General features: G+C 35.9%; 1 protein-coding gene across 2 annotated transcripts in view; it reads right to left on the bottom strand.

Annotated features, from left to right (window-relative positions):
- Window positions 1-3,261: 3,261 nt before the first annotated feature.
- Window positions 3,262-10,978, bottom strand: part of ThrRS (threonine--tRNA ligase) — a 236,872-nt gene continuing 229,155 nt past the window's right edge. For both annotated transcript variants that reach the window (XM_090368570.1, XM_090368569.1), the window contains exon 19: window positions 3,262-3,499. In XM_090368570.1, coding sequence (XP_090224696.1) covers window positions 3,351-3,499 — 149 coding nt within the window. In that variant the 3' untranslated portion in view covers window positions 3,262-3,350. The remainder of the gene's footprint in view (window positions 3,500-10,978) is intronic.

Raw genomic sequence — 10,978 nt, 5'->3', positions numbered from 1 at the left:
ACAAAAATGTTAAATCACTGTAAGCACTTAGAATTCAAGTATAGAGGTTTACTTGTAATAAAATATAGTAGACATACATATATGGGGGTACAAAAATAAGAATGTGGTCCTTTGGTGGTACGCAAACAAAAAAAAGTTGAGAATCACTGCCCTAGAGTAAATGGAAGATTCTCACCTCAACAACTGACAGAAGTGGATTTTGTGGCTAAACACACCTTTCTCTCATGGTCTTTGGCACTACACTGAGCACAGGCAAGTGCTCCATAACAGGCCATGTGAAAGTGTCCATAATATTGGCATTTAAAACATTACAAAGGATTTGGGATGTGTGGCCATATGGGTGCGATGTAGATACCTGGCTGTTATTGAGTAAGAAAATACTGGAGAATTAAATGTAAAGATGAAGTTCCTGTTTGAGACTAAAATCCCTTCCTTATGCATGAATATTCTTTTTGATAACAAAACTCTGAAACTTTGTTCAGAGCAGATTTTCTCCTCAGAAAAATCAAGGAGGTTGTTATTTGGTTTTTAGGAACATTAGCAACTAAGGCCATATTGCTCCAGGGATATGCGGTGGTCATTTCTTGACCTTCCGCATCCTCCATATTTGGTGGTCAAGGGCTCAAATCCCGGTCTAATCAAGAAGCGTGTGCTACGCACTGCTGCTCCTGCCCACCTGGCTACGGAGACGCCGTTAAGGAGGTCCCTCTGAGATAACACGTCTTGATGAATTTAGTGCTCTGTGCAGTGTCACAATGATTGGTATTCCTCTTATTTTTGTTCAGAGCAGCTGCTCATAGTCTACTATTTTTAGTTTCAATTAAGAGATCCCCTAGCATGAAAAATGGGCGACATTTTCCCAATAGATTTTTCAGTCGTTGAGTGGATTATCAAGAATCTAGAACAGGGTCCGACCCTACAAGGTGTCATCCTCAGTATCAATGTTTGTATTTTCTGATAAGAACAGTGTTAGGGTTTAGGCCCACTTAGATGGGTTAAAAATGCACAAGGACTTAAAGATGCTATCTGTATGGTTGTTTATATATGCTATGCATGCATGTGCTAAACAGAAGGTAGCAAAGACTGAAAAATTAGATGAGTTAGGTAATGAACACAGTGCATTACATTTCAGGTGTGTTTGATTTTTTTTTCTCTTAAATAAATTGAATTTTTTTTTTCTGTGATTAATAGAAGTAAAATGTAAATATAGTTATCATATTGATTAATTACTAAGATTAAAGTTTATTAAGAGTATTAACTTTAGAGAACACTTAATAAAGCTCTAGTTTTATGTTCACTAAACTTAGCTGTTCAGTTTAATTATAACTATATAATATTTATTACTTATATTTAATATACTTTTTAGTCTCTTCTCTCTCTCTCTCTCTCTCTCTAAAGCTAACAATATTGCATTAAAATCATGTTTAATCTATGCATATCCTTTTTCTACATAAACTGTATGGAAAAAGAAATAATTGATGGATTTTTCTGTCCAATTTTAATGAAATTTGGGATGGCTAATCTTTCTAAAAGAACTAAATATAAAATTTCATGAAAATCCATCCACCAGGAATTGAGTTGTTACATATGGATGGACAGATGGACATATTTGATGAAGACAATAGGCACTGCATATAAATATGCAAACATGCCTAAAAATCAGACATTAAATCAACAAAACTGACCATAAATTTTTATCTTGTAGGACCTCTACAAATTACAGCACAACATAAATTCAGCTAACAGTCAAAAGGTATCTGGTATAATTTTAAGCCATTACTAAATCAATAATTACTCTGGTACCAACAGTGATTAGGGTAGAAGACTGCATGGTCTAATGCACTCCACTGACTTTCAATGACATTCAGATCTAGACAATGCAGAGCAAAAAATGTAGGCTAAATTATATATTATGATCCTCAAACTACTTGTAAATAGATCTAGCAGGAGGAATAATTAAGCCACGAAACAATTTCCCCAACAATTATTCTGCATCCCATAGCTTGCAGAACAAGAACAACCATGAATAGATCCACTAACTCATGCAAATGCCACCCACATTCTAGCCCTGCTATATGTATAGCGTAAATCAGGATTCATCACATTGTTGTTCTAGTAGAGTTTTAGGAGCATCAATGATTTAGACCATATTGCATGTGTTTAGTGGTCAATTTGCTTGTTTACTGAACAAAAAACCTGAGTTTTCAAGAGATCTGAGAATGGCTAATTCAGTCACATTGTGAAAAGGCCCATTAAAATTCCTCACATCACTAATGAAATTAGAACTTGGGTCTTTCCAAGGTGTGGGGGAGGACAGTGCTTATATGCACTGTGTTACTTGCAAGGGCCAGGATTAATCTGACCACAATATCTGTTTCCAATTCTCTACAGCCCCAGCATGATGGGGCTGTAGAGAACACCAGTGGAGCTTATTTCTGATTTTTGGCTGAACCAAGTGGTTTCTGGATGTTTCAGTACATACTGACTGATCTTAGGCTAGGCTGAAACTATCTCACAAATGATCATCAGATCACTGATTTGACTCCACAGTCTTATGTAAAGTCCTGCGATTCTCTAATCTTTTCTTCCCCGCTCCTGCTATTGTTACTCTATCCAGAAGCCATATGCTTCATCTTCTGAACACTTCTTATTAATTTTTGGTCATTGTAATTTTGGACAATCCAGTTTTCATAGTTCTTTCTACTATAGGCCAAGCTGCTTATGCAATAATAGCAAGTCATTTTTAGAAATCAGTAATATCATGAATTTTGTTCATCTTGATATCAAGATAGACCACACTGTAAGATTACCTGATTTAATAATACTTCCTTTGTACCATGTCTAATATTTTGGTGTAGAAAGCATGATATCTTAAAAAAAAATTTAAGATTACATTATTCCAGGTATACTGTACAAATTTTTTTTCTGAGTGAAATTTAAAACTTCATTATAAAAAATATTATTTTATAGTCACTGAATTTCAGAGAATTTGTTTATGTAAGTTAACAAAATATAACCCTCCCCCTAAAAAGCAAGCATTAATCTTCCTTATCCTATCAGACAGAATAAGTTTTAAAACTAATCACAAAATAATACATATACCAATGGCTTTCCTTTGAATTTTATTTTTCTTTCTTAAATTAAATATATATAAAAGACGGTGAAACTGAAGTCTTGCTGAGTTTTCCTAATATACACATAGTTATAAGTGCCTTCTTTCCTTTTAAAATGAAATCTAATCATTTAAAAAAAAAAAGTGGATTCATGATTTTTACAGAGAGAGAGAGATAGGCATAATAAAATAAGTTCTTGATTTACAGAACAGCAATAACAGAGAACTGAGAAGAAAATTAAAATGCTTCTTCTGAGTTTCTAGTATATTCCTTCTGGAGTCTCTGGAATTTGCTAATTACATCAGAAACAGCAAACTCTCCATGCACTTTGTTGTCTCTTGTACGAACATTTACAGTGCCTGAAGTCTTTTCACGCTCTCCAACAACTGCAACAAAAATAAAATGATAAAATAAAGTGATGTAAAGATTTTTTAGTGAATCAAAATAGATTGTTTACACAACAGAATGTTCTTTATCCTTAAGATATTGTCAAAACATTATAGTATAGTGCATTTTTTTAAAAATTTTACTATAAAATATTAGTTCAATTTAGATTTAAAGCAGAAAAAGAAAAAATAACTTTATAAAATTAAAAATAGAAACATGACTAATTTTTGTACTGATAGATTTATGTTTTTCACTGTTATCTTGTGATTGTTGGTAAACAAGTAGCTGCCTATATATATATATATATATATATATATATATATATATATATATAATTGATTTATGTGTGAATCATTTTCCAAAAAGCTTGTGACATTTTGAATAGTTTTAGCTCCTGTTTCCCTAACAAAACGTTTATCTTATGCATGAGTAAAATATCCCATTCTACTTTATATCTTTAGCTCTTTCTTTTTATACAGTAAAATATTTGGTATTCATTATGAATACGTGAAAAATTAAAAGAATAGAAACCAATATAAAAAAAGAATTGAATCATAATCACAACTATTATCACTTCAAGATAAATGGTTTTTCTAATAAATGAATGAGTTACTATATAATTCTTTCTGTGTGTGTAAAAACACATTTCCTCTAAGTTTAGACTAATAAGCCTGAAAGAACTTGGAGGTTTACAAAGCATTAATCAAAATAAACTTGAAAATTGAACATATTCTGCTGAATAAGCTTAAAATTTGATAATTTTATTCAAGAATTTATTTCTTAAGCTGTGCTTTGCTGAATGATATTAAGTTAAAATAAATGCTGAAAACATTAAACATCCTAAAGTGAATTAAACTATTGCTTATTTAATGTAAAAGTTGCTTAAAATTACTACCATTAATTTCCAAGCATTTGCTAAATTTTTTTTTTTGACAGTCACAGTACAACCATCACAGTCCTCTTTTTTGAATGGTTTTGGTATTATAAGTACTGCTGGCATTCTTCAATATATTATACTTTATCAAAACTGTTTGTGAATATATGTTTGTTTACAATACTCACCTCAGGTTATCTATGAAAATAAATCATATGTCATTCAAAAGTCTCTATCAGGAATTGAGTTTATGACATTAACCAAAATTTAATGAGGTAATTTTTAAATATGAAATGAAGTAAATGGTGCATTTTTACAAATAACTGACATTGTAAATCAGGATATCATAAACACAAGCATAACAGTCGGACCAGTAGTACAAGAATTTCAAAAGAGAGTTGAGCGTGTGTTGTGCATTATTATTACTTTGGATGTATGTGATCTAATCCAGATGTAGGCATCCCCTCAACTATTCCTTGATTCTTTTGATTGGAAAATTGAATGAAGCAATATGATATGAATAAGAGATAAATAATAAAGCACATCAGTGGAAGAGCATTTACTGAATAAATAAATTAACTGTTAAATATTAAACTTTAAATTTATTTTTACCTTTATAACCGGCCTCCACAGTATTCTGGCATACCTCTGACAAAGTAAAATGAGAACTCTTTATATGTAGAAGTATATAAATGTGCAATTATAGTAACTCTTAACATTTATAAAGCACATGCTTGAATAGCTTTGAATAATGTTGAATACTCATATCTTTTAAATTTGGTATAAAATGTTTCAAAAACAATTAATACCAAATTTAAAAGATATCGAGTGAATATTACAAGGCAGAAATTTAAGCCTTACCTTGTGGTATGCCAAGCTGTCAACATTTTTTTAAAAAAAATCCCATGGGAGAAGGGATGATATCTGGTGAGCTTAGTCAATAAATAAAATTAATTATGCAAATACAGTCAGTTCTCGTATAAAACGTGTTTACACTACACGAATTCGATTATACCCGATTTATAAATAGGGGAACGATATTGTATATAACACGAACCGAATTCGCTTATGCATGATTCACCTTTGTGTTTACAAGAAATGGCAATCGAACGCGGAATCACCCCAACTGAACACAACACGATAGGAACGAAGAGAAGATTCTGAAAATGTATTTGTTTTTTTTATATCAGTGAAGGGGAAACACATTTCACCATAATAAGGTAAAAACCCACACAATTCCAGCTATCGGTATTATCGCAAATGCAATTAGATCGAGTTTACTACCAAGTTTATAACAGATTCCACTAGCAGGAACGCAACTGGAAATTGTTTTTATTATTTTATAGTAGTAACCCCCAGAAATGTGCTTTAGTAAAATGTGAGGTGTAAATAGTGTATCTCTGCCTTTACGGTGTTGTTTATTCAGTTGCTACACGCACGCAGCTTTGTTTATGTGTATCAAGCGTGCCTCCTCATTTTGTAATTGTGCTTTATTCCCTAAAAATGAGTAAAATACTTAAAAGGTGTGAAAAGGAAGCATCCTGGTGAAGACACTGCAGATTCAGAGAGAAAAATAAAAGCAATATCGATAAACAGAGGCGGACTGGATCAAAAATATTTATCCGGGAAAATTTGTAGTGGCCTCATACTATGGTTTATGGCCAAAATCACACTGGTCTCTGGCCCACCGAGGTTTCCCCGGTAAGGCTTATGACCAATCCGCCTCTGTCGATACAGAAAAAATATGAAATTGTGAAATGCTTTAAGCGAATTGAAAGACCATGTGATATTGCACGTGCCACAGGCCTAAATGAGGCAATGCCGAGAATTAGAAAGATGCATAAAAATAACTTTCATAGCAGGAACAACTCAAAGTGTAATTAAAATCCATTAGATCAAGACACAAAGAATTTTATTACGTAATAGTCGTAATAAAATATGTAAGTATTTTATTACGATAATTTATTGTGTTTGGTAATGTTTTGGTTACAAATGTGTGTTCAATCTTGGGTGGTTCTTACCTAACCCTATTTTTCCCATAGGCCCTGTTGTTTATATTGCACGAGGGTTTCTAGGAACACAACTATCGTGCTATACGAGGACTAACTGTACAATAAAACCTTTCCTTATATAAACTCTTAAAACAAAGAACTCAGTATAATGAAATGTAACAATCTGGGAAATTTCATTTAACAATAGTTAACTATACAGAAAACCTCTCATTTATGAAATATAAATCACCTGTTCCACTAAAAATAAACTCCATATAGAGAAACTTTTTTTATGGGAGAACAACCTCAGGTTTAAAGAAGTTCCTACAGACATGCAAATACCTCTCCTATTCACAAGGGTGGGGGAGATCAAAGGGCAAAATGGGTAATTACAGACTTGGAAGTATGACTTCATGCTAGGGAAAATAATGAAATCAACAGTTAAAGTAACGCAAGATCACCTTGATAGGTATGGAGTAAAGCAATCACATGGCCTGGATTTGTTAAGGGGAGATCATGCCTGTCCAATCCAATTAGCTACTATAATGTTTTCACAAAGAAAATGGATACAAAAAATAATTTTAACATCATGTATTCAGGTTTCAGTAAAGTTTCTAATACTACTCCACATGAACAACTGTTGTATAAATTGGAATGATGTGGCATTAGGGGCAAGTTACTATTATGAATAAAAGGATAGTTAAGTGGTAAGAGACAGGGAGTAGTTCTAAATGGCTACCATTGTGCTTCATGGACTATGTTTTGAGTGGTGTATCACAGGGTTTGATGTTGGGACCCTCCCTCACTGTTTTTAATATTTATGAATGACATTGATGTAGGTATTTCAAGTTTGGTGTCTGAGTTCACTGATTATACAAAGGTAGGCATATATTAGTTAATTGCATTAATAATAGTTGGTATGCTATTTCAAAAAGATAAGACAAACTAGGCAGATAGGATAAAATAATGGGGGTAGCAGTATTCCCTAAATAACACACCACATGGATAGTACCAAATCAAAGCAGCTGATAAGGAAAGAGACCTAGAGATAAGTATACAGTTAAATGTGAAGTTAAAGGTGGAAGGGAAATAAAGCAAAAGAGCTCAGTGAAGGGTACAAGTTGCTCTTTAGGGGTGCGGATGAGAGAGGAAGAAATGAAGCCAGCCACCGAGGGGGACAAGCCAGCTTCAATAGGTGCCAGTCCCAAGCCCGGATAAAATAGTGAGGATTGGTGTCAGGAAGGGCACCCGGCTGTAAAGAAAAAAAAAACTATGCCAAAACAAAAGAAAATGATAGAATGACGGAAAATAGATGTGGAATGGCTAGGGCATACCCCATAAGCGACGCACAGTCACGTCACCCGGAAACTGTGAGAAAAGGGTCAGGGCTACCGAACAAAGGATGGGTTCGGTTAAAGAAGTTAGTCCAGCTAGAGAAGAAGAAGAAGAGAGATTGTGGATTTGATGCAAAGAAGAAGAGTGAAGATCCTATGCCTACAAGAGACAAGGTGGAAGGGAAATAAAGCAAAAGAGCTCGGTGAAGGGTACAAGTTGTTCTTTAGGGGAGCGGATGAGAGAGGAAGAAATGGAATAGGTATTGTAGTTGATAAGGAGTTAAAAGATGGAGTGTGTGAGGTTAACAGAAGGAGCGATAGGATTATGAGCATGAAACTGGAAGTGGGTGGACACTTGACAACAATAGTATGTGCATATGCCACACAAGTAGGATGTGGGGAAGAAGAAAAGGACAGTTTTTGGATGGAAATGGATCAAGTGGTCATGGCAATACCTAAGAAGGAGAGGTTGATTGTTGGGGGCGATTTAAATGGACATTTAGGAAGAAGCAAGAGAGAAGAAGGAAGAGTGTATGGAAGGTGGAGTATTGGGGAAAGAAATAGAGAAGGGGAGAGGATAGTAGAACATACAGTGGCATTCGACCTGGCGATAGTTAACACCTACTTTGAAAAGAAAGAAAGCCAGTTGATAACATACAAGAGTGGGGAAAGGACAAGCCAGATTGACTATATCATGTGCCGTAGGAGGCATCTAAATGAAATGAGGAACAGCAAGGTGATAAACGGAGAAAGTGTGTCTGCACAACATAGATTACTCGTGGTCGATTGAGAGGTTGCAGTGGACAAAAGTAGGAAATATTCAAGATAGGGGGAGAAAAGGATAAAATGGTGGAGATTGAAAGGGGAGGGTTTGAGGAAGGAGTTTAGGGAAAAGGTGCTAAAAGGAATAAAGTTACTGGAAGACGTGCAAGAGTGGTGGAAGTTAAATTGTTGTATCATAAGGAAAGTTGGAGAAGAGTTGTTGGAAAAAACATCAGGAAAGGGAGTGCTGGAGGGAAAGGAGGCTGGGTGGTGGAATGAGGAAGTGCAATCGGTGATAAAACAAAAGAAGGAGAAGAAGAAAAGATGGGATTTAACAGGTAGCCAGGAAGATAAAGAAGCATATAAATTAGCAAATAAGGAAGCAAAAAGGGTTGTGGCAATAGCAAAGGCAAGGGCAGTGGACGAGGCCTATGGGGAACCGGAAAGGAAAGATGGAGATAGGCAATTGATGAGAATAGCCAAAGCGAGAGTCAAGGCATCAAAGGACTTCTCATCAATAAATCAGATAAAAGATGAGAGGGGAGTGGTTATACAGGACAAGGAGAATGTAAAGGAAAGGTGGAGAGACTATTTTAAGAAATTATTAAATGAGGAAAACCCAAGAGCATTATGCGAGGATGGAGAGACGAATGAAAGAGTAGTGGAAAGCATAAGCAGGAAAGAAGTGGAAAGTGCACTCAGAAAAATGAAGAGGGTGAAAGCAGTAGGTGGTGATCAGATACCAGTAGAGGTATGGAGAAGTCTGGGAGAAGAAGGGATCGATACCCTATGGGACTTTATGGAAAAACTGTGGCAGCAGGAGAGCATACCTGATGAGTGGAGGGAAAGTATACTTGTGCCATTCTATAAAGGAAAGGGAAAGGGGGATGTGCAGGAATGTGGGAACTACAGGGGATAAAGTTAATGTCTCATTCGATGAAGATCTGGGAAAGAATCTTGGAAGGAAGGATAAGGCAGGAGACGGAAATAGGAGAGGAACAGTTTGGTTTCATGCCGGGAAGAGGAACAATAGATGCGGTCTTTGCTTTAAGGCAGGTGATGGAAAGATATAGGGAGATGCAAGTAGACTTGCCATGGTGTTCATAGACCTGGAAAAAGCATATGATAGAGTGCCCAGACAAGAGGTATGGAGATGCATGAGGGAAAAGGGTGCATCAGAAAAGTACATAAGGCTTGTGAAGGAGATGTACAAGGGAGCGGTGACTCAGGTTAAGAGTAGTGTAGGTATGACTGAGGGGTTCTCTGTAGAAGTTGGACTGCACCAGGGATCAGCTCTCAGACCATATCTGTTTGATCTGGTAATGGATGTGTTGGTAAAGAGTAGAGCACCATGGAGTATGCTGTTCGCAGATGATATCGTACTGTGAGAAGAGAAGAAATTGGAGGAATGGAAGAAAGTGTTGGAAGAGAGAGGCATGAGGATAAGTTGTTGTTGTTATTATTTGGTTTTTAGGAGCATTAGCAACTAAGGCCATATTGCTCCGGGGATATGCAGTGGTCATTCCCTGACCTTTCCGTATCCTCAGTATTTGGTGGTCATGGGCTCAAACCCCAGTCCAATCACGAAGCGTGTGCTATGCACTGCTGCTCCTGCCCACCTGGCTACAGAGGCGCCATGAGGATAAGTAGAACAAAGACAGAATATATGGTATTAAATGGAGAAGATGAGAGTTCTATAAAACTGCAGGAGGAAAAGCTACCATCAGTTTTGAAATTTAAGTATCTGGGATCGAACGTCAAGAGGGATGGAGAACTGAGTGCAGAAATACAGCATAGAGTGCAATGTGGATGGTCGAACTGGAGAAAGATGAGTGGGGTGCTGTGTGATAAGAAAGTAAATTGTAAAATGAAGGGAAGAGTATATAAAACTGTGGTTAGACCCGCATTGATGTACGGTGCTGAGACATGGGCAATTACAAGGGCCCAGGAGAAAAGGATGGAAGTGGCGGAGATGAGGATGCTAAGATAGATGTGTGGTGTGACAAGGAAGGACAGGATAAGAAATGACTACATCAGAGGTATGGTTAAGGTGGGGCCTCTGAGTAAAAAAATGCAGGAATCTAGGTTGAAGTGGCTTGGACATGGGGAACGAAGAAGTGAGGAGTATGTGGGGAAGAGGTGTGAAAAGTTGGAGGGAAGAGGAAGAGGGGGAGACCTAAGCTGAGATGGAAGGACAAGGTGGCAGAGGATTTAAGAGAGAGAGAGAGAGAGAGGAAGCCCAGGATAGGGAGGAATGGAGGAAAAGAATTAAGGATGGAAGGTGAAGAAATACATTACTTCACGACCTAATTAGTTCTCCACAAGCCTAGCTTGTGGAGAACTAATTAGGTGTGAAGCACTAATTTAATCAGAACTTGTTCTGGTTAAATAATATCTAAATCTTAATGATACTGAAAAATATATTTTTGAATGATAAAAATAGTTTACTAATTTGACCTTAGTATGAGTTACCAGAAATTTTTACTATATACAAAGTTTTCAATAAAAATTCTTTAG

The sequence above is a fragment of the Mastigoproctus giganteus genome, chromosome 2 (assembly GCF_048544385.1).
Source record: "Mastigoproctus giganteus isolate SK-2022 chromosome 2, ASM4854438v1, whole genome shotgun sequence".
NCBI classification, from domain to species: domain Eukaryota; kingdom Metazoa; phylum Arthropoda; class Arachnida; order Uropygi; family Thelyphonidae; genus Mastigoproctus; species Mastigoproctus giganteus.
Note: the sequence above shows the minus strand (reverse complement) of the source record. Positions and strands in the feature narration are given on the sequence as shown.